The sequence below is a fragment of the Oncorhynchus tshawytscha genome, linkage group LG29, assembly GCF_018296145.1.
Source record: "Oncorhynchus tshawytscha isolate Ot180627B linkage group LG29, Otsh_v2.0, whole genome shotgun sequence".
In the NCBI taxonomy this organism is placed as follows: Eukaryota; Metazoa; Chordata; class Actinopteri; order Salmoniformes; family Salmonidae; genus Oncorhynchus; species Oncorhynchus tshawytscha.
Window position 1 is genome coordinate 9,179,665 of NC_056457.1, and position 25,873 is coordinate 9,205,537.

General features: G+C 44.2%; 1 protein-coding gene across 6 annotated transcripts; it reads left to right on the forward strand.

The window, feature by feature from the left end:
- Positions 1–1,338: 1,338 nt before the first annotated feature.
- Positions 1,339–25,648, forward strand: nphp3 (nephronophthisis 3). Of its 6 annotated transcripts, XM_024393065.2 has the most exons (27): positions 1,344–1,793; positions 2,418–2,816; positions 3,250–3,375; positions 3,761–3,911; positions 4,327–4,479; positions 4,819–4,991; positions 5,314–5,474; positions 6,104–6,260; positions 7,718–7,792; positions 8,112–8,279; positions 8,622–8,725; positions 8,819–9,077; positions 9,380–9,477; positions 9,726–9,828; positions 10,199–10,281; positions 10,396–10,534; positions 12,733–12,897; positions 13,094–13,188; positions 13,334–13,456; positions 13,692–13,881; positions 14,996–15,237; positions 15,340–15,415; positions 15,654–15,781; positions 19,178–19,418; positions 19,870–19,995; positions 22,011–22,126; positions 24,535–25,648. In XM_024393065.2, the coding sequence occupies exons 2-27, from the start codon at positions 2,493–2,495 to the stop codon at positions 24,701–24,703; spliced, it is 3,945 nt and encodes a 1,314-aa protein (XP_024248833.1). In that variant the 5' UTR covers positions 1,344–1,793; positions 2,418–2,492; the 3' UTR covers positions 24,704–25,648. The 6 variants fall into 6 exon arrangements, with proteins under 6 accessions (XP_042164657.1, XP_024248834.1, XP_024248833.1 ...); XM_024393066.2 differs by having other exon boundaries at positions 1,343–2,816; positions 4,333–4,479; XM_042308722.1 differs by having other exon boundaries at positions 1,344–2,816.
- Positions 25,649–25,873: the final 225 nt, after the last annotated feature.

Genomic DNA, 25,873 nt, shown 5'->3' on the forward strand with positions numbered 1-25,873 from the left:
TGGAGAGCCTTGCGGTTGCAGGCGGTGCAGTTGCCGTACCAGGCGGTGATTCAGCCCAACAGGATGCTCTCAATTGTGCATCTGCAAAAGTTTGTGAGGGTTTTAGGTGCCAAGACAAATTTCTTCAGCCTCCTGAGGTTGAAGAGTCGCTGTTGAGCCTTCTTCACCACACTGTCTGTGTGTGTAACCGATGTGAAATGGCTAGCTAGTTAGCGATGGTGCGCGCTAATAGCGTTTCAATAGGGTGACGTCACTCGCTCTGAGACCTGAAGTAGTTGTTCCCCTTGCTCTGCAAGGGCCGCAGCTTTTGTGGAGCGATGGGTAACGATGCTTCGTGGGTGTCAGTTGTTGATGTGTGCAGAGGGTCCCTGGTCCGAGCCCGGGTCGGGGCGAGGGGACGGACAAAAGCTAAACTGTTACATTGATGCTGTTGACCCGGATCACTGGTTGCTGCGGAAAAGGAGGAGGTCAAAAAGGGGGGTGAGTGTAACCGATGTGAAATAGCTAGCTAGTTAGCGGTGGTGCGCACTAATAGCGTTTCAATCAGGTGATGTCACTCGCTCTGAGACCCGAAGTAGTTGTTCCCCTTGCTCTGCAAGGGCCACGGCTTTTGTGGAGCGATGGTAAAGATGCTTCGTGGATGACTGTTGTTGATGTGTGCAGAGGGAGCCCGGATCGGGTGAGGGGACGGAAGCTAAACTGTTACATGTGGGTGGACCATTTCAGATCGTCAGTGATGTGCAGTCCCCTAAAAGTGGATAGGGGCGTGCACCCTGCTGTTTCCTGAACTACTCCTTTGTTTTGTTGATGCTGGGTGAGAGGTTATTTTCTTGGCACCACACTCCCAGGGCCCTCACCTCCTCCCTGTAGGCTGTCTCGTCATTGTTGGCAATCAGGCCTACAACCGTTTGTCTCGTCTGCACACTTGATGATTGAGTTGGAGGAGTGTGGCCACGCAGTCATGGGTGAACAGGGAGTACAGGAGGGGGCTGAGCACACATCCTTGTGGGGCCCAAGAGTTGAGGATCAGTGAAGTGGAGGTGTTGTTTCCTACCTTCAACACCTAGGCCCATCAGGAAGTCCAAGACCCAGTTGCACAGGGCGTGGTTCAGGCCTATGGCCTCGAGCTTAATGATGAGCTCGGAGGGTACTATGGTGTTGAATGCTGAGCAATAGTCAATGAACAGCATTCTTACATAGGTATTCCTCTTGTCCAGGTGGAATAGGGAAGTGTGATGGCGATTGCATCGTCTGTGGATCTATTGGGGGTGTGTCAGGTAAAGTAGAGGTGATATGATCCTTGACCAGTCTCTCAAAGCGCTTCGTGATGACAGAAGTGAGTGCTACGGGGCGATAGTCATTTAGTTCAGTTACCTTTGCTTTCTTGGGTACCGGAACAATGGTGGACATATTCAAGTACGTAGGAACAGCAAGAGATTGAATATGCCCGTAAACACTCCGGCCAGCTGGTCTGCGCCTGCTCTGAAGACGCGGCTAGGGATGCCGTCTGGGGCAATTTATTACATTCTTCCAAATAGTAAAAGTGTGTATTACCATCACATAAAAAGATGCCAGAAAACTGTATTCCTTCCGAATGAACAGCCTCCCTAATGTATCCACCCAGTGAGCCTGAGCAGAAGCCTGAGGTATTTCTGTGTTTGGGATACAGCCTTGAGATATTTTTTTTAGGGGGGGTGATTCGCAAATTACTTTGACTTCGGTGAGGACCCGTAGGGAGGATATCTTGTTACCAGGGCAGCCAGGAAGAAGCTACGCCACGGGGATAGCTGTGTGTGAGTATTTATTGGACTCCTTTCGAAAAAAGCAATCGGAATCATTCAATATGCTAGCCAACTATTCGAAATATAGCTATGTCAATAAGAGCTAAATAGTATTGCTATCTAACGTTAGCTAGGTACGTGCCATATACAGTCCATTATGTCTGTGCAAGCCAGTCACATCTGGCTCCATCTTCGTCTCACCCGTTCTTGCCATAACAGGTAATGTTAGGTACCGTTAGCTAGCTAACGAGATATCTAATGTTAGCTAGCATCATTACAACTGATGTAACTAACGTTAACGTTATGTTAAAGCTACGTGTCGCATACTAAAAATAGGTCGTGACCAGAAGCGAAGTTGCAGCGCGAGATGTTGTTGCGTCCTGGACCAGAGTTAAAATCAATGCAAACGTAAATGTTGTCACATTCACTGGCAAGCGGTTTCTATTTTTGTTGTTGTTGTTGCTACATTTGGGCACGTGCATTATCGGTTACTATAATATATCCCCACCATATGCATTCATTATCCCTTTATTTATTGGGTTGCTAGCTAGCTCGCTAAGACATACTTTTTCGGTCATCACTCCCCGTCCTGCGTGTTGCAGCCAATGACATGCCAATCACTGGCTTCATCCCTAGGAGCAGGAATGACCATCCGGAAGGTTTAGTTCAGTAAGGCCACTGTGGAGTGCCTGGTCCAGAGCCACCATCACCATGGGTACAGCCTCCTCCCTGGTGAGCCCTGGGGAGGTGATAGAGGATGCGTATGGGGGCGAGGGTGGGGAGGCCTGTGAGATACCTGTGGAGGTCAAACCTAAAGCCCGCCTCCTGCGGAGCTCCTTTCGCCGAGGGCCCAGGGTGATTGGAGCCAGCTTCAAATCCACAGGCTCTGTGGACCTGGAGTACACCGCCGAATACGAACGGCTCCGTAAGGAGTATGAGATTTTCCGGGTTAGCAAGAACAATGAGATCACCTCCATGCAGAAGAAGGAGGCCAAGCTGGACGAGGAGAACAAGAGGCTGAGAGCTGAGCTGCAGGTGAGAGCAGGGCCACTGTTTAAAAAGGGTTGACATTTAGTACGAAAAAGTATGAAAATGTATGCACTCTGTGAGTCGCTCTGGATAATACCGTCTGCTAAATAACTAAAATGTGATGTAAATGTACCTTCTGTCCATATAGCCTCATCTTATTCATTCTGATCTAAAATGCACAACTGATCCTAGATCAGAGTCTTAAGATTCCCCTGTTCTGAGATTCTTTGTGAATACAGGCCCATAACTTTTACAATGCATGGGCAAGGTAGGTAGACAATAGCCTGTCTTTTGATTTCCTCTATCAAGAGTCCAGTTCAGGGGCCATGTATCAAGCATCTCATAATAAGAGTGCTGATCTAGGATCAGGTCTTCCCTGGCCATGGCATCTTATTGTACAACTTGTCACTAACAGTGATGATCATCACGTTTCTTCCAGGCTCTGCAGAAGACCTACCAAAAGATCCTGAGAGAGAAGGAGAGTGCCCTAGAGGCTAAGTACCAAGCCATGGAGAGAGCAGCCACCTTTGAGCACGACAGGGACAAAGTCAAACGGCAGTTTAAGGTATCCCCAATAGATAGCTGTTACTCCCAGGCAAACACACAGTAGGACACATAATAGAGAGTAGGGGGTAACAATACCCTAGTGTGATGTTCCATCTGGGATTTGAACCGGCAACCTTCTGATCTCAAGTCAGCTACTTAACCTACGGCTCATCATTATGAAACTATAACATTCTCCCCTGTGGCCTGGCTAGTCTAGCGGTAATGCCGTAGCCTCCAGCACACACGTCTACGGTGTCGGCACAGATTCAAATCCGGCCTACTGTTTTTTGACTCAACCTTTCTCTTTCTTTCCCCCCTATCATTCTCTATCTGTTCAAGAAAATTGTTAAATACCTTAACATATATATATTTTTTAAACTACAAGAATCTTCTCTAAATGTCAGATCTTCCGGGAGACCAAAGAGAAGGAGATCCAGGACCTGCTGCGAGCCAAGAGGGACTTGGAGGCCAAGCTACAGCAGCTGCAAGCTCAGGGCATCATGGTGTACGACCCGGACGACTCGGATGACGATGACAACCACACCACTGTCACAGGTAAAGGACAAAACAGATTGTGCCGACGAACGGTTAAAAGCAGCGGGTGTCTTTTTTTTTTTTTTTTAAATTTCCCACAAATTCTACATGTTGAATCACCACCGTTCGTCGCAGGGGATCTACTGAGTACAGCCGACGTTCGTTTTATCTTTAAGGCCACCCTCCATCTCACACATGCAGGGCCCCATAGGAATGAATATGGCAATTCCAGCATCCAGTAGCTCAATGCAGTCAAATGGGGAAACGAATAGTGCAATTAAACAATTAAAAAATCCAGATTTGACCAAAATTGCTGAACAGTTTACTTAAAACTTGTCAAAGTATCAACCAAGTAACGCTTCACAATCGTCTCAATTCCTCAAACGTCAGTTACTCAAAAAGCTGACGTAGTAGTCTGTAATTTGCCTGTCTCAAGCTGCAGGGACTCCGTGTGATTACTGGGGTGGTGGAGTGCTGGGCAGTGAGCCCTCTATGGGCAGCATGATGCAACTGCAGCAGACCTTCAGAGGACCAGAGTTTGCCCACAGCTTGTGCGATGTGGAGGGCCCATTTGCCAATGTCAGCAGAGGTAAGCAAGCAAGGGTTTGATCTTTACACATTTGTATGTATTTGAGCCTCGGTGTCTCAGCTGGTTGTATACTGTATGTGTTTTGTGTATATAAACGTGTTCTTTAGAGGGTGAAAGCTATTGTTTAGGCCACTCCACACAACTGGTAGAAAATCTTAGCGACTATGTGGTCATGCACTTGGAACACAAGGGCTATGGGGTGGGTTAGTGCTATCGGCCATTTTGTGTTCAAGTGGGTTAATTGCTGCAAGCTTGTTGAAAAGTAATTGGCAGAGGGTGTGTGTGTGTGTGTGTGTGTTCGTCCGTCCGTTTGTGTTTGTGTGTGTATATACTATATAGTATTAGTATTATGTGTGTGTGTGTGTGTGTATCTTTCAGATGACTGGGACGCTGCTGTGGCCAGTCTGCTGCAGGTGTCTCCTCACGTGTCCCAGGCATTATGGAGCAACACGGTGCGCTGCTACCTGATCTCGACCCAGGAGACACAGGCTGAGCTGGACATCTTCACCCAGGTACTGGTACACCAGGGATTGAAATGAAAGGGATAGTTCACTCAAATGTTTTCAGGTGACCTATCCCTTTAAGGATTTGGGGCACTGACCAGCTCGACTCGTAGACCTGCTTGGAATTCTACTAGCCAAGGTTCCAAAATCTGTGTCATATTCTCACATTTTCTACTAGCCGGGTCTGAAAAGTACTAGCGTCTACCGCGCTAGCTTAATTTACTTCCCGACAATGAATTCACCCTTAAGTACTTTTTTTATCTAGCTATATAACACATCTCTCTTCACCTCTCTCTCTTTCTATCTCATTTCTGTCTCCTTTCCTTCCCAGAGCTACTCTCCTAGGCTGCGGAGTCTGTGTGAGGGTCTGGGCCATTTCTACCTGAACATCTGTTTCCCTGAGGAGAGTGCAGCCTCCTATGCCCTGGAACGCAGACAGGAGATGGAGCGGAGCTCTGTGTGTGTGCTCCTTCTTAAATCCTCCATCACTAGGTCAGTGATTCCCTGTATAACTACTGTTTGACCACGTACTGCTGACAACGTCATGAAACAATGCACCCGCTTCAACGGGGCAGAAGGCAGTGTGTTGTGATTCTGGTTGGCCAGATAACTAGCAACAATGACAAGACTCTGCCATGTGGGGAATCGTAGGTGGCTCGTTTCGTCTTGTTCTTGATAACATGTCTGTTTTTAGGTGTTTTGACTTATGTCACAACAATGCTAATATGGCTACAATTTGCTGGCTAGCTAACAAACAACTGTATTGATGTATTTTATAGACAACAATTGCTCATTTAAATAAATATTAGAGACAAAATATAGTTTACATGCGGTCTACAATCTAAGCCAACCCCGTCTATTTTGACCCACAGTTGCACACCCTTCGGTTTTGTTGCTAAGCAACCAACCCATCCATGGGCCCAATGGGCCCCGGTCAAGAGTAGTGCCCTGTATAGGGAATAGGGTGCCAATTGGGACGCAGGCAGGGCAACCTCTTGAGTTTCTCTGTGGCTCCCTCTCTTCTGCACTACCAGGTTAAAGGGATGTGAAGTGCTGCTGTTATAGGCTATAGCATGTTGTAACATGTTCTAACAGGTTATAGTGTGTTACTCTCTGTGTAGTTGTGTGTTGGAGGATGCGGAGGAGGCCTTTGTGAAGAACCCAGACGGTCATCCCCTGGTACTCTACCTCAGGACTGTGGAGGACCACCCTCTCAGCGGCCCCACCAGGCAACTGCTGGAGCGGGTCAACGCCGCAGACAAGGCAGCCAAAGTCAAGGTAGCCAATGGCGTACGGATGTGGTATGTGTGGTCCAGCGGTTAGTGTCTGCGGCACACATGTATACCAGAGTCGACATGAGTTAGAATCCAACCCATTGCTTTTCTGACTTGCAATTCCTTCCTACCTTTTACTCTCTCCTCCTTCACTGGCTTATGTCAATAATGAAATCAATAGAACAAATCTATCTTTGCGTATGGCAAACACAACATTTAGCAATTAGGGTTAAGTGCCTTGCTCGAGAGCATCCTGACCTGTTGCATCACCGCCTGGTATGGCAACTGCTTGGCGTTTGACCGTAATGCGTTACAGAGGGTAGTGCGTACGGCCCAGTACATCACTGGGGCCAAGCCTCCTGCCATCCAGGACCTATATACTAGGCAGTGTCAGAGGAAGGCTCAAAACATCACTGGGGCCAAGCCTCCTGCCATCCAGGACCTATATACTAGGCAGTGTCAGAGGAAGGCTCAAAACATCACTGGGGCCAAGCCTCCTGCCATCCAGGACCTATATACTAGGCAGTGTCAGAGGAAGGCTCAAAACATCACTGGGGCCAAGCCTCCTGCCATCCAGGACCTATATACTAGGCAGTGTCAGAGGAAGGCTCAAAACATCACTGGGGCCAAGCCTCCTGCCATCCAGGACCTATATACTAGGCAGTGTCAGAGGAAGGCTCAAAACATCACTGGGGCCAAGCCTCCTGCCATCCAGGACCTATATACTAGGCAGTGTCAGAGGAAGGCTCAAAACATTTTCAAAGACTTGTTCTTACACTGCTGCTACTCGCTGTTTATTATCTATGCATAGTCACTTTACAAATGACCTCAACTAACCTGTACCCTCGCACATTGACTCGGTACCGGTACACGCTGTATGTAGCCTCGTTATTGTTATGTAATTTTCTTGTTACTTTCGGAAAACATATATTTTTTTCACTTTAGTTTATTTAGTAAATATTTCCTGAACTCTGTTTATTGAACTGCAATGTTGGTTAAGGGCTTGTAAGTAAGCATTTCACGGTAAGGTCTACTACACCTGTTGTATTTGGCACGTGACAAATAAAATTTGATTTATATTTCCCAAAAAGACATCAACATATTTTTCACCTAGTCAGCTCAGGGATTCGAACCAGCGCCCTTTCGGTTACTGGCCAAACAGTTTTAAACGCTAGGCTACCTTCTGCCCCAACACCTGAAAATCTTCAGCTGAGTATGCCAGTTCCAGATATTCATATGTTATATGTCATATATTAAATATATGATATTCATTCCACTATGTATACATATACAGATGGGTAGAATAAGGAACTGGCAGTTGTGTTTATGATACGCAAAGATTGATTTGTTCTACTGGCAGAAATTGTCGTATTGTGTTTTATGGCAATATCAGAACTGAAGATTCCATGGTGTATGAATGTCCTATAGCCTGGCTATTATACCTCTGTGCCACTGCCATAGGTAGTGGACCATGGTGGCTCCCCAGAGGAAGGAGCGTCTATGATCTATACTCAGCTGGAGAAAGTAATCAAACAGGTAGGCCTACAAACCCTAGGGGGCCAGGTCGAAAGTAGTGCACTATACTAGATACACTCTTAGGTGGCGAAAAAATTACCTGAAATGGGTTCTTCAGCTGTCCCAATAGGAGAACCCTTTGAATAACCCTTTTTAGTTCCAGGTAGAACCTTTTTGGTTCCAGGTAGGCCTTTTGGGTTCCATGTAAAAACCCTTTCCACAGAAAGTTCTACCTGGAACCCAAAGGGATTCTCCTATGGGGACAGCAGAAGAACCCTTTTGGAACCCTTTTTTCTAAGAGTGTAGTATACCTTTGTCTCTCTCCCTCCCTCTCTGACAGGAACTGCTGGGTTTGGAGGGCAGCGACGTGGACGGTAAGGATTCGGGGATAGACGAGGGGCGCGAGGAGGATTCGGGGGACGTGCTGTGGGACCTGCATGATGAGCAGGAGCAGATCGAGGCCTATCAGCAAGCCTGCAGCGCCGCAGCTCAACTGGGCTTCCAGAAGGTGGGGCTCTCTCTCTAGCTCAGTAGGAAGGCATGATTATATTTAAAGGATTTTGTGACTAAAGGGTTATTTTACTCGTTGTTGAATTTCATCGTCACGGTTTCTCCTTTGTACTGAACATGCGCTATTTTGAAAACTTTGGAATGCATTACCAGTGGACAAATCAACAAAATACTCAAATATATGTTTTTGAGTAAAATATCCCTTTTCAGGTGGAATATTCCAAATGATGACTAGCAGTGATAAAGTGTAATAGATGAGTGTTAACTTTAGTAATAACGGTTGCTTGTGTGGGTTGAGAGGAGCTTCTGCATGACGGGTGATGTCATGCTCTGTCCTCAGTACATAGATCGTCTGAATGATATGGTGGCAGCCCCTCCTCCCACCCCTCCACTGCTGGTATCAGGAGGACCCGGCTCTGGGAAGTCTCTCCTGCTGTCCAAATGGTAAGAGCTCAGCCATTATCCATTTAAAAACGACCTTTTACATTATTTGACCTTAAGTGTTTTAATAATCAATCAACTCAATTCTTCCTCCAGGATTGAGCTGCAGCAGAAGCACTCCCCCAACACGTTGTTCCTGTACCATTTTGTGGGGCGACCTCTTTCCACCAGCTCTGAGCCTGTACTCATTATTAAACGCCTCACTGTCAAGCTGCTGCAGCATTTCTGGTCCATCTCTGGGTTATCCATGGACCCCTCCAAGATCCTCGAGGAGTTCCCTCGCTGGCTAGAGAGACTGTCTTCCAGACACCAAGGCAACATCATCATCATCATCGACTCCATTGACCAGATACAGGTACTAGGCTACTGCCACAGTAAGACCGTAGAGAGGCGAACGCGTCGGGGGATGGAGGTTGTTCGGGAACACTGAAATGTCTGTAACTTTGAAATGTACTTTTTCTTTTTTTTTTTTTACACGGGTTTTCGTATCATTTAGCCAGATACTGTAAATATTGGATGTGTTTTTAGCAACATGTAATTAACATTTACGGCACATAGAATGTCCCCAGATGTCCCTGTTTTGATATTGTCAGTTAACAGGTCAGTTTGTTACTCTGAGGTTTGTATCTTTTGATATTCTACTGTATTTTCCCTCAGCAAGCAGAGAGGCACATGAAGTGGCTGATTGACCCCCTGCCGGTCAACGTCAGAGTGGTGGTGTCTGTCAACGTGGAGACTTGTCCCCAGGCCTGGAGGTAGAGTACACAATTTGGCAGTTAGTCCATACAAAATGACTCCAGATCAGTCCTATGTCAACATATGTAATGCTAATGTAGTGCCTGAGTAATGCCTGGAAGAAGGTACACCTATGTGTAATGTAATAGATATATATTGTGTGGCCTATGTAGTGCCTATGTATTTTGGGGTATGATATAAGGTTCCTGTGTAATGCCTATGTATTGTTGCTTAATAGTGATTGTGTGATATGTCTGTTGTTTTCCAGACTGTGGCCCACCCTCCACCTGGACCCCCTGAACCCCAGAGAGGTGAAGAGTGTCATCAACACAGAGTGCCTGGCAGCTGACGTCAAACTCACTAAAGACCAGGTGGGTGTCAAACTGATATCACTGTTACTACTGGAAGTTCAGTGTAAAAAAAAAGAAGGCCAAATCACCTTTTTAAGTAATGTGCATCAAACCAAATAATTGAGTTTATTTGACCATGCAATTTTTAACAGGCACCCCATCACTCCCATTAGATTTTTAGCTAGCGGTGTTTAAAATTAGCTGAAGTTTGTAGTGGCTGTTTCAAAAGGATCAAACCATGGATTACAGTTTATTCTGGTCCATTGACTACTTTCCGGGTGGGGAACCATCTAACATCAATTAGTAGAATACTGAACTTCCCCCTTTTAACTCTCATGACGAGAAGATCTGTGTGTGTCAAATGGTGGCTGAGCGTCTGTCCGTTCAACAGGATAAGAAACTGGAGAGACACTGTCGCTCTGCATCCACATGTAACGCCCTGTATGTCACCCTGCTAGCCAAGATGATCACCAAGTGAGTAAACTGTGTGTGTGTGTGGGCGTGTCTCTTTGTGTGTGTGTGTGTGGGCGTGTCTCTTTGTGTGTGTGTGTGTGGTATTGTCTATAGATGTGTTGCGTTGTGTCCCAGCTGTAGGTGTGCCTGGTCGTTGGAGAGGACTCTAGAGCAGTGTCTGCTGTGTCAGGACACCATGTCTCTGTACAGATTGGGCCTCAAGGTGGCGTTGGATTCTCTCAGCACAGATGGGGAGAGACACGTCATGAGAGAGGTAAGGGACCATCACGATCCTTCACCACTGCAGATGTAGGATCTTCATTTGCAACAGCAGGAAAATAATCCTGCAGCAACAGGAAATGTGAATTATTATTTGGACTATAATCAATGGACATTTTTGTAGGGGTTGGTACATTTTTTTGTTAGGGCAAATCTAGTCTGAAATTTCTGTAGAAATTACAAACTTTAGAAGCCTTTTTGAAACTCAAATACACTACAGGTTTGCATTTCCTGCTGTGCAAGAAAATTCTCAGCAACGTTGTTGCATTTCAACGCCCCCCTAGTGGCGCAGCGATCTAAGGCACTGACTGCATTGCAGTGCTTGAGGTATCACTACAGACCTGGGTTCGGTCCCAGGCTGTGTCACAATCTGCCCGTGCCCGGTAGTCCCATAGGGCGGTGCACAATTGGCCCAGCGTTGTCTGGGTTAGGGGAGAGTTTGGCTGGGGGGCTTTACTTGGCTCATCGCGCTCTAGTGACTCCTTGTGGCGGGCTGGGTGCCTCCAGGCTGACTCCGGTTGTCAGTTGAACAGTGTTTCCTCCGACACATTGGTGCGTCTGGCTTCCGGGTTAAGCGGGTGGGTGTTAAGTTGCGCGGTTTGGAGGACGCATGACTCGACTTTCGCCTCTCCCGAGCCCGTTGGGGAGTTGCAGCAATGAGACAAGATCATAATTGGACATACAGTTCTGTGTCTTGAGTTTGAAAGCACTGTAAGTGCTTATAGGTTGCTAATAACTGCCCTGCATCAGACCTCTCTGGACTGTTAGAGAAAGACAGCCTGTGAATCAATATGAATAATTTAATATTCACCTGACAAAAATATCTTCTTGGGGCGAAAAGAGGGGGGGTGAAAGAAGAAAAAGGTACATGGTCAAAAGTAGTGCATAATATAGGGAATAGGATGCAATTTGGGATGAAGACCAGGGCCTAAAATGTACTTTTTGGTCCACCAACCACTGTGGTAGGTAGATAAAAAAAAAAAAACATTAAATGCCATCCACTCAGATGTTTACCAGCCAACATTTTTTGTTGTTGCCATAATTACATCAAAAAACACAAACAGATGACCATGCTTGGAAATGTTTCTAAAACAATACATTTATTAGTAAGAAGTAATGTGGTATAATGCTCAATTTCATTTAAAAAAAAAAAATTTAATTAACAGAATATCAGAGACAAAATGTTCAGCTGGCCCGTTTTAAGGGCGGGAGGTTACTGTGGTAGAGAATGCAGCGCCTGGGTTGTGGGTTCGATTCCCACGGGAGACCAGGACGACAAATGTATAATAATGTATGTACTCACTAATGTAAGTCGCTCTGGATAAGAGCGTCTGCTAAATTACTCAAATGTTCATGTAAATGTATCGGGGACACTCGAGTCCTGTCACATGTGTGTGAGATTTGGGATCTGACTAGGAAGTCACTTCGTTGAAGCAGCAGACTCAAACTAATGTTGAAAAACTACCCAACTTGTGAACAAAACAATGTAAATAGCCAAGAAGCACGAGGTCAAAGTCTCACTTTGTAAATTAGACCAACTTTTATATCAGCACTTCACTCATTGCGCACAGCTCCCATGCCAGGCATTGTTTCTGTGCGAGGTGGGATCCAGGATTCCAATTTATTTGTGCAATTAGCAGCTATGAAACAAAACAGCAGAAATACTCTGAAAACAGCTACTGCAGCATTTTTTTAAACCTAACCCGCACACGTGCGCTCATACTGGACTTTACTATTTTCAATCGCAAAAGGGAAAGGGGGATACCTAGTCAGTTGTACAACTGAATGCCTTCAACTCCACATTTAACCCAACCCTTCTGAATCAGATGATGTAATGCTCTTACTGTAGAGCCCTGTAAATTGACCACCCGCCAACGTGGCTGGTGAAATAGACATTGTTACCCGCCAATACCTTCACCTAACTGCATTTGGCAGGAAGTGGGACATTCTGTGGTACCACTAACCCATCAGAATAGTTTCACATGCCTTTTATTTAGAATGTGACATCAAGGGTTTTCTCAAGAATGTTGAAGCTGATTATCTGTTCTGCTTTTCTTCGTGTGTGTGTGTGTGTGTGTGTGTGTGTGTGTGTGTGTGTGTGTGTGTGTGTGTGTGTGTGTGTGTGTGTGTGTGTGTGTGTGTGTGTGTGTGTGTGTGTGTGTGTGTGTGTGTGTGTGTGTTTCCCTCCCTCAGATGCTGTGTCTGGTGTGTGCCAGTCACAACGGTGTGAGTGAGTCAGAGGTGCTGGCGGTGTTTCCAGACCTGGGCCTGCCTGTCCTCTCCTCCCTCCTCTACACCCTACAGAGACTCTGTATTGTAGGCCTGGGCTGTGGACTTATCAGGTTCCAGCACCTACAGGTTAGCTTTCGGTCTCCCCTACAAACACCATAGGATGAGAGCATTGAAATCTCCCTGTTTGGTCCACTGGCTGCAGTTTGTGTGTGTGTGTGTGCGTGAGTGAGTAATAATCTCTCCGACTCTGAAACTCAACGATGTTAAATGTAAGTGAGAGGCTTCACACTGGCTTTCTGTTGACGCCGTCTCTGTGCTTTAGGCCGCGGAGGCCGTCCGGCTGGAGTTTATGGATGGAGGGACCTGCTCTCCTGCCTACAGAGAGAAGCTCATCCACTACTTCAGCCAGCAACTCAGGTCAGGCCAACCACTAGTAACATGGCCAGCATCATGTTGTATCATAGAATTAATGTTAGCAATAGTGACTGGAGTTTATCTTTGACGACACAATAAGTGTTGGTGTGAATTTAACGTGTGTGTGTGTGTGTGTGTGTGTGTTCAGTCAGGACAGGGTGACGTGGCGGGTGGCAGACGAGCTGCCCTGGCTACTCCAGCAGCAGGAGGACAGGGCCAAGCTGCAGCTCAGCCTCCTTAACCTCTTTGTCTCCCAGAACCTCTACAAGAGGTCAGACTTCTATATAACAATGAGACTGTTTGCCATTCTACTGTTTACTTTCTGTGTCTTTTGGTTTTGACTTGGTCTGGGTAGTAGTACGGTATATTCTCCTATGTTTTTTGGCATTTGTATCGGTGATTGATCTGTGCACAGACTTCACCTTGACTCAAAATGTGCAATACATGAGATCAACAGGAACCATAAACATCAATTAAAGTTTTGATATGTCTGTTGGTGTTCCTAGGGGCCATTTCTCTGAGCTGCTGGCCTACTGGCAGTATGTGGGCAAAGACAAGAGCTCCATGGCCACTGAGTACTTTGACTCTCTGAAGCACTATGAGAAGAGCTGTGCGAGTGAGGACAGCATGATCAGGCTGGGCAACCTGTATGAGACACTGGGTCGCTTCCTCAAAGACTTGGGCCTGCTCAGTCAGGTATGTGCGTAGAAAGTGGGTAGTAAAATGACCGCCAGTCCACCCAGTACAGACCCATTGATTTGAAATGGGGATTTCTGTTCTATTGGTACGTGACAGTAATTCAGACCCCTTGACTTTTTCCACATTTATTTACGTTACAGCCTTGTTCTAAAATTGATTAAATTGGGGGGGGGGGATTTCCCCCTCATCAATCTACACACAATACCCCATAATGACAACGCAAAAACAGGTTTTTAGACATTTTTGCAAATGTATTCAAAATAAAAAAAACATATCAAATGTACATAATAAGTATTCAGACCCTTTACTCAGTACTTTGTTGAAGCACTTTTGGCAGCGATTACTGCCTCAAATCTTCTTGGGTATGACACTACAAGCTTGGCTACACAGCTATTTTCAGATCTCTCCAGAGATGTTCGATCAAGGTTCAAGTTGGCACTGGTTGGGCCACTCAAAAACATTCGTAGACTTATCCTGAAGCCGTGTGCTTATGGTCATTGCCTTGTTGGAAGGTGAACCTTTGCCCCAGTCTGAGGTCCTGAACGCTCTGTAGCAGGTTTTCATCAAGGATCACTCTGTACTTTGCGGCGTTCATCTTTCCCTCGATCCTAACTAGTCTCCCAGTCCCTGCCGCTGAAAAACATCCTCACAGCATGATGCTGCCACCACCATGCTTTACCGCAGGGATGGTGTCAGGTTTCCTCCAGTCCTGACGCTTCGCATTCAGGCCGAAGAGTTCAATCTTTGTTTCATTTTTTTTATCATGGTCTGAGAGTCCTTTGGGTGCCTTTTGGCTAACTCCAAGTTGGCTGTCATGTGCCTTTTTACTGAGGAGTGGCTTCCATCTGGCCACTCTACCATAAAGGCCTGATTGGTGGAGTGCTGCAGAGATGGTTGTCCTTCTGGAAGGATCTCCCATCTCTACAGAGGAACTCGCGAGCTCTGTCAGAGTGAGAGGAAAAAAATATTTAATACATTAAAGAATACGGCTGTAACGTAACAAAATGTGGAAAAGGGAAAGGGGTCTGAATACTTTCCGAAATACACTGTATGTTGTCATGCTGTCGACGTACTACATGATAAACGTGTCCGTCCATCCATGTTTCTCCAGGCGGTAGCTCCCTTACAGAGGTCACTGGAGATCCGGGAGACGGCCCTGGACCCAGACCACCCCAGTGTCGCCCTGTCCCTACACCAGCTGGCCGGGGTTTATGTCCAGTGGAGGAAGTATAGCAATGCAGAGCAGTTCTACAAGCAGGCCCTGGAGATAAGTGAGAACGCCTACGGCTCAGACCACGCCTGTGTCGCACGCGAACTGGACTCCCTGGCCATGCTCTACCAGAAGCAGAACAAGTGAGTGAGTGAGTGAGTGAGTGAGTGAGAGTGAAGGGAGGTGTGTGGGTGGGTCTGTTTCAACTAAAGTTACTTTGTGATTGATGGGTCATCTGTTAACAGGTATGAGCAAGCCGAAAAATTGAGGAAGAGGTCTGTGAGGATTCGCCAAAAGACTGCCCGCCAGAAAGGCCATATGGTGAGGACACATTAGCATGGTTGGTTGTCCCTCCTGCTTTATGGATTTTTTGTGTGTGCTTTAATGAAGGATTGGGTCACTTTTTTTCAATTTTCACCTAAAATGACAAATCTAATGCATACATATTACACACATGTCTCTCTCTCTGCAAAATGGCTTTAGTGTGTGTGTGTTCATGTGTACTTGTGTGTAATGTGTATACATTAATAGTGAATTGACCGTGCCTCTATCTCTGCAGTATGGCTTCACTCTGCTGCGTCGGCGGGCCCTCCAGTTAGAGGAGCTGACTCTGGGTAAAGACACAGCAGATTGTGCCAAGACCTTCAACGAGCTGGGAGTCCTCTACTACCTCCAGAACAACCTGGAGTGAGTCAGTCCTTACACATCTACACCTTGTGTAGGTAGCTGTTAACGATGACGCTAAAGATAACTTAAGGATACAAAGTAGTCTACACCTACCCGGCAGAGTGATGATATGATTATTTCCATCAATCCAGTGGCCGTTTGTTTTGCGAACTTTGCAATCACAGGAGCGCTAAAGAAATATTGATAGCTAACCAAACAATGGTCTCTTGCTGGTGCTCACTTACATTAAAGGGAATCTACACCCCAAAATCCTAAATTATTCAATTTTTCCCAGACCTCAAAAGTGGTTTAAACATGGTCGTGGACTTAAAAACATCAAATGTTGTTGTTTTTCCCGAAAAACAGAAACCAGGAAGAACAAAAAGGAGCAAATCAAATTTAGGAAAAAACTCTATGGAATCAGACAAAAAATATCACAGATTTATAGGGCCCTAAATATGGGACCCGTGAAATATGATGCCTCTGCTTGGCATTTAGCATTAAAGGAAATCTTTTGGTATTTGTTTCATTAGTCCATTGTTAATATAGCCCCACCCATCTCTTTAAAGATTCACATGTGAGGCCATACGCTTAACAGAGTGAGTAAGGTACTGTAGTATACAACCAAATATTTAAAGACTAAAAGTGGTAAAAATAGTAGCCTACAATAGGGGAAAACTCCAGTTAAAGTTGCGTATTTGCATAGTAGCAATATCAAAAATAGAAAGTGTCCAGATAAAAAATATTGTGTAAATATTTTGTAATTATTAGATGATGCTTACCCAGACACTAGGGGTGTGCCAAGTAGTTGACACAAAATGAGTGTCGTAACGGATATAAGCAATTTTCTGGATACGATTATGATCCAAGTATTTTTTTTGTGATTATGTGCCAGCATGCGTATTTCTCATGTGTCAGTACAATATGTTTTAGAAACTCTGTGACTTAAGTCAGTCAGATGCGTGGTCTAAATGACTAAACTGGCTACTTTACCTGTCTGTAAAGAGAAAGGCGGGGCTGTACGTTGATCCTGCTGCTCTGATTGGATAGAGTGAAGCCGTATTTCTCCGTCCACTCGCGTCATCATTTACCCTCATCACTTTTCCTCGCATGTTTTCGGTCTGCTCATTTAGATGGCTAGTATGATAAGTCACATGGCGATGACGTTTGCTATCAAGGTGCATAATATCTAACAAGTGGGGCAAGGGTAGTAAAAATAGATGAAACGCTAATGCACATTCTGACTGAGTAACAGCAAACTTGGCTGCCGACTGCAAACTGAGCACTCACAGACACACACACACACACACACACACCCAGCCGTCCACACGCTTTTTTTGCAGTGAGAATGCGCAGGGAGGTATTTTGCAAAGATCTATTTCCGCATATTAAAACATTTCTGTTTTTTTTTTACGATCACAAGTATCATTTCATTACTATCAACTGTCAATTTACGGATACAATTAGGAATACGAGTATGGCCATGTCGGCACAACCCTACCAGACACACTTGTCTAAATTGATGGATCATGTGAAAGAAATGTTATAACCACCTCCCAGCCACATGAAATACAAAAGCTAATCAACTAGGTTCAATGTTAGCTAGCTAGCTAACATTAGGCTATAACTAGCAATGCAAAGGGCTTTCTGAGATATAAATAATATTACTACACAGATCATACACTTAACATTAGTGAGCCAGCAAGCTAACGTTCGCTAGCTAGCTAACAGTACACTTTAACTTGCAATGAAAACATCTTTCTGACAAAATTAGAAATGTATAATATCTGAAAATGTTAGACTCTAGACCTGGATGAACGCTTCTCAGCAGACTAGAACCCTTTTAACTCTGTTTTGTTTGTAAAGCTAAGGACAACTCGGAGTATGCTATTATTTTCTTCTGAAATAGACAACATTTTCTTCATATCATGTTTCATTAGATCTGTCTAAAATAAATAATGGATTTATTGTGAAGGTGTAGGCTATATGTCATGAGAATTTTCAATCCCAATGATAATAACTAACAATCAATAGCTTTGACCAATCCCCGAGGTTTGTAAGACCCTGGGTATAATAATAATTAGGCAAAGACTCAGCTTATGCGAAAGGTTAGTACAGTTTATTCCCGAGAACGTTCTAAAGTCCATTATACAAACACAGTCTTTATAACACACACAAACAAGTTCAAATATTAAGCTACGCCTTGCTCAGACAGTCTGTGTTTTCCCACTACACAGATACATTGTTTCTTTAATCTGCAACGTGTTTCATAATTTTCTGCAAGCCTAACAGTTTGAGGAGACAGAATGTCCTGAACACAGTAGTACAACTCGTCTGTCGATAGCTCCTCTTATCATTTGTTTCACACTTGCACCCTGCTTACATACTAGAAAAGGAACAAAAGGTCCTTGTTCTAATTCTGACTAAAACTACACACATCATCAGATTATAGTTTTATAATTCTAATAAATTTCATACAATTATGTTTTCAGAGTGGAATTATTTAATCATTATCTTTAAACATATAAATTATTTTATCACTATATTACATGGATTTATTAGGCTTTTTAAAATGGCTTGTAGGCTTTTTTTAAATGGCTTGTAGGCTATGTTTGGAAGCCAGGAGATGCTAAATGTGTTTATGTTAATTAACGGTCAATTACCGTGAGACCGACCAGTTATTTGCTTGACAATCACCGGCTGACAAAATTTCATGACCGCCACAGCCCTAATCTCAGCCAATCATTGCTAATGGGAAGGTTCCTGCCTTTTTCCGTGGCTAAGCCAACAATTGTATTTGTATTTACAGATGTCATACAAGTTTGTTATTAAGGCACATGAATGTTCCAGAAACAATCATTTTGAAGTAGTGATGTGCGACATACGCCTAGCTTCCTGAAACAAGTCACGTATGATGCTGCATTTTGCATCATATGATGCCAAATGCATCATGCGGGCCAGATTTCTGTATTTTGAAAGGCACGTATCTTGAAAACTTGATTGCTGACATGAAACACATTTTGGAACTATCAACAATGAACTAATGAAACAAATACCAAAATATATATATTTTTTGGGTGGAGTTGTCCTTTAAGGAGATGTATTGGGGGTAAGGCCCTGCCATAGACTAGCGTCCTGTCAAGGGGGTGTACAGTACATGCAGGTTTATGCCCTAATGCGTTGTTCTGGCTTACGCAAGGCTTACTTACTAATTCACTTTTTCAAACCCTCCACTTTACAGCTGTTATTATATTTGATTGCCAAATGAAGGAAGGTAAAGTTTAACCAATGGTTTTCAATTTGATTTGTTTTTTAATGTATTTCACAAGCTAGCTACTCCAGCCACACTAGAAACTTTTAAAGTATTTTAACGATTTTTTATATAGTATTTGAACCGAGGCCTCTCTCTGTGTCCAGGGCGGCCAAAGTGTTCCTGACTCGTTCTCTGGAGATGCGTCAGCGTGTGTTGGGGCCGGACCACCCCGACTGTGCCCAGTCCCTCAACAACTTGGCGGCCCTACACACTGAGAGGAGAGAGTACGAGACCGCTGAGGACATGTACGAAAGAGCCCTGGACATCCGGAAGAGAGCCCTGTCCCCTGACCACCCCTCCCTGGCCTACACCCTGAAACACCTGGCAATGCTCTACAAACGCAGGGTGAGTTGTGTAGATGGGACGTGTCTAGCAAAGCCACCATGGGGCTGTTGAACAGACCCTATAAAGCGTAAAAACAAAGAGTAAGTTATACATTATTACATTAGTGGTATTCGAAGTCGGGATTGTGACCCTTGGTGTCTTTAGACTTGGGGTGGGGTTGTGAGAAATACTTGCCAAAAAAATGGGTTCCTCAGAAATTCTGCTGGAAAAAATGGGGTCCCCGCTGAAATTGTTTAAAGTATACATTCAAATGCTTTTAGTCCACTCCAGATGTAGGATTAATCTGAGTGCAACCGTCCCATGTCTGGTAACTTTATGTGCATTGCTGTTTGAAAGTTAACCTAGAGATCTTGAATTCTTGTTCCTCACTCGCCTCAAATTCTATTCGCTTGTAGCTTGTGTGTTAATCCTGATTCGTGAGGCTGACAGGGGAGATGTTTGTGTTGCCCAGGGGAAGCTGGAGAAGGCTGTTCCTCTGTATGAGCTGGCTCTGGACATCAGGGAGAAGAGTTTTGGACCTAAACACCCCAGTGTGGCCACAGCGTTGGTTAACCTGGCTGTACTCTACTGCCACCTGGTGAGAGGACCAACACTTATAACAGTTAACTGCATAACAGACCTGTGTTCAAATACTTGAAAAATCCTTTCAAATACTTTAAGCGTTTGCTTTGAGTGTCTGTCTGGAGTGCCAGAAGGGTGGGATTTGCAGTTTTGACTTTTCTATTGGTTTATTAAGCCAGGCAAGCTCAAACAGGGACAGATAACATTTTTGATTGTTTTTTTATGTATTTGAAACCCAGATCTTTTGCATAATACACAGCAAATTCTCCAGTGTTAAATCAACACTGAGTGTTACATTGTGGCCAAAAGTTTTGAGAATGACACAAATATTTATTTTCACAAAGTCTGCAGCTTCAGTTTGTATGATGGCAATTTGCATATACTCCAGACTGTTAGTTATGAAGAGTGATCAGATTAATTGCCATTAATTGCAAAGTCCTTCTTTGCCATGCAAATGAAGTTAATTGACAGCATGCCATGGTGGATTGCAGAGATCTTGAAAAAGAAGGGTCAACACTGCAAATATTGACCATTTGCATCAACTTCATGTAATTGTCAATAAAAAGCCTTTGACATTTATGAAATTCTTGTAATTATACTTCAGTATTCCATAGTAACATCTGACAAAAATATCTAAAGACACTGAAACGGCGAACTTTGTGGAAATTAATTTTTGTTTCATTCTCAAAACTTTTGGCCACGACTGTAGAGTTCCCACTCATGACCGTATGTGTTCGTGACAGATACATGGGCCTTTTATCAATTAGATTTACTCACCCCCTGCGTCGTCTCTCGCCTAATTTGAAAAATGATCCAAGTTAATCGAGGAGAGTCGGCGAGGAGAGTGAATGTGGATGGAAATGCTCTTGCTTGAAATGAGACGGCCCTCCTCCAATCGCGCATCATTAGGCAAATGACGTTTACAGGGGTGGATCCTAAAACAAATGTGTAAAGTGATCAAATTAAGTTAGTTGTGTAATACATTTTCTAGATAAAACAATAAGTAGCATATTGTCTTTAAACGTGTGCATGTTTTTCTCCTTTGACAAAACTAAAGCTGACTCGAAGGGGGTGTGGCAGAAGTCTTCCGCGGTAGGACACACATGAGTATGCTCGATGAAAGGTGGCTATCGAGGAGGGGAAGCACTCTTCCATTTGCCTACTAACGAATTGACACACTCCTCGTCCACTCAACCACTTATTCTTTTCCGGGTCATGGAGGAGAGAGTATGGGGGGGGGGGGCAGTCTTTTGCCCAAACAAGAGAACCCCATGGTTGTTTACATTCATTAATTTTCAGTCCTGTGGCCTTCACCAAGTGAGATCCTAATTGATTATGTGATCATAAAAATTTGATTATTTAAGATAATACCCTAATACAGTGGCCTGAAACTCATGGTTTACAGACTACATCAGGCCTGCAAGTCACATTATACTGGCTTGCAAAGAGATGTGTCCAACATTTGGAATTTGTATTTATCTGCAACCTGCATTCAGAATGACTTCCAGGGTTGGAAAGACTAAAATATGAGACTACCTCTGAAACAACCATTTCAGTAATGGGTGCAATAAGTCCAAGTAACAGATTGGGTTTGTTTAGAAAAATGCATGTTATTTATATTTGAGTAGCATGAGATTAATTAATCAATGTACATGCAGAAACATAGATATTGAAACAAACATTCTAAAAATCTACCTGCAATACAGCATGCTGGGAAATATAATGATGTGCGTGGTTTTGGTTCAACACTGGTTATTAACACCAAGACTGGGGTTCTTTTACACCAATGACTGTTAATTTAACACCTGAATCAACACTAGCTAACACTGGCCAGTTTGCTTTGTAGGGAAAGATGGGAACTGCTGGAAAGCATATAGAGGCATATGGTTTGATTTGAATAGATTTTCCATCTTAATTAGCTTTCAAGACTGTCAAGACTGACTGTCTCTCCTTGCAGACTCTGTCTGGACATTTGGTTAAGTACTTATGTGATATCTGTGATGTGTCTGAGTGTGTTATTGTGTTTGGCAGAAGAAGCACAGTGAAGCGCTGCCCCTGTATGAACAGGCTCTCAGAGTGTATGAGGATAGTCTGGGACGCTCACACCCACGTGTCGGAGAGACGCTGAAGAACTTAGCTGTACTCAGGTGAGTACACACCACACAAACATACTGTGTACACACACACACACACACACACATACAGCACCCAGCATCACACAAACACACTCAAAAAAGACATCACAATTTTAACTCATATTTGTATTGATATAAAATAGACAGTATCCAAACTTACTATACCTACCAATCCTATATTTTCTATTTCATCTTTATCTCACTTCTACAAAATAGATCAGTGATTTACAGGAAGCCCATCTCTACAGCCAACCCCAATACACCCGGAATGGCTTCTAGTTTCTCCATCTCTTCATCAGAAAAGACTTGTAAAACTCCCTCCTCACTTTTCTGTAGAACTCCACCTTGCGCCTCATCTCCATGTGCATGTGGAAACAGACAGCGTTTCTCCTGCTCAGTCAGGTGCTGGTTGTAGCGGACGCTGGCAATGTTTAGGGAGTGGGATTTCCAGTACCACTCACAATGCAAGATCTCTGAGAAACTCAGGACGTCCTGATCTAAAGTCACATACAAAACCAATTCTTTCAAAGATAATTCGTAAAAATCCAAATACCTTCACAGATCTTCATTGTAAAGGGTTTAAACACTGTTTCCCATGCTTGTTCAATGAACCATAAACAATTCATGAACATGCACCTGTGGAACGGTCGATAAGGCAGTAACAGCTTACAGATGGTAGGCAATTTAGGTCACAGTTATGAAAACGTAGGACACTAAAGAGGCCTTTCTACTGACTCTGAAAAACACCAAAAGAAAGATGCCCAGGGTCCCTGCTCGCTGCAAGGAGGCATGAGGACTGCCGATATGGTCAGGGCAATAAATTGTAATGTCCGTACTGTGAGACGCCTAAGACTGCGCTACAGGGAGACTGATCGTCCTCGCAGTGGCAGACCACGTGTAACAACACCTGCACAGGATCGGTACATCCAAACATCACACCTGCGGGACAGGTACAGGATGACAACAACAACTGGCCGAGTTACACCAGGAACGCACAATCCCTCCATCAGTGCTCAGACTTTGCGCAATAGGCTGAGAGGGGCTGGACTGAGGGCTTGTAGGCCTGTTGTAAGGCAGGTCCTCGCCAGACATCACTGGCAACAATGTCGCCTATGGGCACAAACCCACCGTCGCTGGACCAGACAGGACTGGCAAAAGGTGTTCTTCACTGTCGCGGTTTTGTCTCACCAGGGGTGATGGTCGGATTTGTGTTTATCGTCTAAGGAATGGGCGTTACACTGAGGCCTGTGCTCTGGAGCGGGATTGATTTGGAAGTGGAGGGTCCGTCATGGTCTGGGGCATCATTGAACTGAGCTTGTTGTCATTGCAGGCAATCTCAATGCTGTGTGTTACAGGGAAGACATCCTCCTCCCTCATGTGGTACTCTTCCTGCAGGCTCATCCTGACATGACCCTCCAGCATGACAATGCCACCAGCCATACTGCTCGTTCTGTGCCTGATTTCCTGCAAGACAGGAATGTCAGTGTTCTGCCAAGGCCAGTGAAGAGCCCGGATCTCAATCTCATTGAGCACGTCTGAGACCTGTTGGATCGGAGGGTGAGGGCTAGGGCCATTCCCCCCCAGAAATGTCCCGAAACTTGCAGGTGCCTCGGTGGAAGAGTGGGGTAACATCTCACAGCGAGAACTGGCAAATCTGGTGCAGTCCATGAGGAGGAGATGCACTGTAGTACTTAATGCAGCTGGTGGCCACATCAGATACTGACTTATTTTTGATTTTGCCCCCCCACCTTTGTTCAGGAGCACATTATTCAATTTATGTTAGTCACATGTCTGTGGAACTTGTTCAGTTTATGTCTGTTGTTGAATCTAATGTTCATACAAATATTTGCACATGTTAAGTTTGCTGAAAATAAATGCAGTTGACAGTGAGAGGACATATATTTTTTTTGCTGAGTTTATAATATTAGATAGCAGAAGCAAGTCGTACATCAAGGCTTGGGGTTGTGGCCACCAGAGCTGAGTTCCAAATCAACATTGTTGCTAATTCAACCAAACATTCTAACGTTTGAAATTCTACTAAAGTTGCTCTTGTGATCTTATCATAATACAAATGAAATTGTATTCTTATGAATAAAGTCACCATGGCAAAGAAATAGAATGGGTTTCAAATCAACACTGTTGCTCTTATCAACCAAACATTCTAATTTCCAACATTCTTCCAACATTTCTTTGGTTGATTTTGTATTTTGGTATGATTTTACAAGGGAATTGTCATGACATTGAAAAATAGTGAAACATACACACACTCATTATCTTATTGTTAATACACATATACAGTATTATAAGCTGAAGGACTAGTTTTATTTTCATCCCCATATCTCTTTATGAACCCTGTTACCTTTTCTCTCTCTCTTCTGTCCATTATTCTCTCTTCCCTCCTCTCTCTCTCGCTCCCCCAGCTATGAGGAGGGGGATTTTGAGAAAGCAGCAGAGCTCTACAAGCGAGCCATGGAGATCAAAGAGGCGGAGCCGTCTCTGGTGTGTGGGAAGGCCCCGTCTCGGCACTCGTCCAGTGGGGACACGTTTAGCCTACGAGGGCCCGCCCCTCTCCCACATGCCCCCAGGTGATCCCTCCCTCTATCTCCTCACCCCTGAGGGACCTAGAACACTAGGGCTCTTTCCCAATGTGTCTTCCCTCTATTCCATGTGTGACCTTTCCTCATTGGTGGAGAAGGTCCAAGGATAGGGACCTTTGGATTTTCTCCTCCAACGATGTTCTTTGAGAAGGTGGTGAGATAGGGCCTGGGGAATCACGGAAAGAGAATTGAAATACAGCCAGGGTCCACAATCTGCATTCCTGAGAAGAACGTCCATGGAACTCTCAATGGTTCTTTATGCTGCTTTGAGATGGAACAGTGTTGTAATGTCGCCTGTTAAGTGTACTGTAGCTAACTGCCTTCATGAAAATATGAAGTATGCTTTATTTAATGTCTGTTAAATGGCTGTATTGTGTTTTTTTAAAGATATATATTAATGTAATCCTGTATTATTATTATGAAAGAATGTGAAATGATGTCAACACCGCCCTTGTCGGGGCCTGAAACTCAGGTTAAGAAGGTTTTTTTTATTCTATATTTACAAATTTTTCCAAATTTCAATAGCTCACTGTTGGTACCTATGGAAGTGTATAACGGTTGAAATTACATTTTGAATTTGATAATGGTAATTGGATAATGATTCATCCATGTCACCAATAACTGTAAGTCGCTCTGGATAAGGGTGTCTGCTAAATGACCAAAATGGAAATTCCTACGGCTGTACACTTCCATAACTATCGTATGCATGCTCATATAAAAACACATTTTGGAGCTGTACTGTCACAGAATACTGAGCTCAGGTGCTTTTGCTGTGCCGGTTATGCAATCAGTGCCAAGTCTTCATGCAGTACAGTAATAGATATTTTATTCATGTAAACTATGACATATGCCTGTTTCAAGATGGAACCTTGATCTCATGCCATGGTGCATATCAATAATTGTATATCACTGAGCAGTTTATAATGTATTTACCTCACGTGAAGTATTTATGCAAGTCAAATAATGGGTTTCAAACCAATGCCATCAGTTTTTCCAGAATTCTGCCCTGTTGCAGAGGTTCTGACGTGTCTCACCACACAATTTCACTGAGGTTTAGTCACTAGACATCAAATGGAAGAAAACGGACCGAAGCGGTGAGGGACTACCCTGAACTTGTCCATAATTTTGCTACTTTGTGCACGAATGAATACATTGAGCCTTC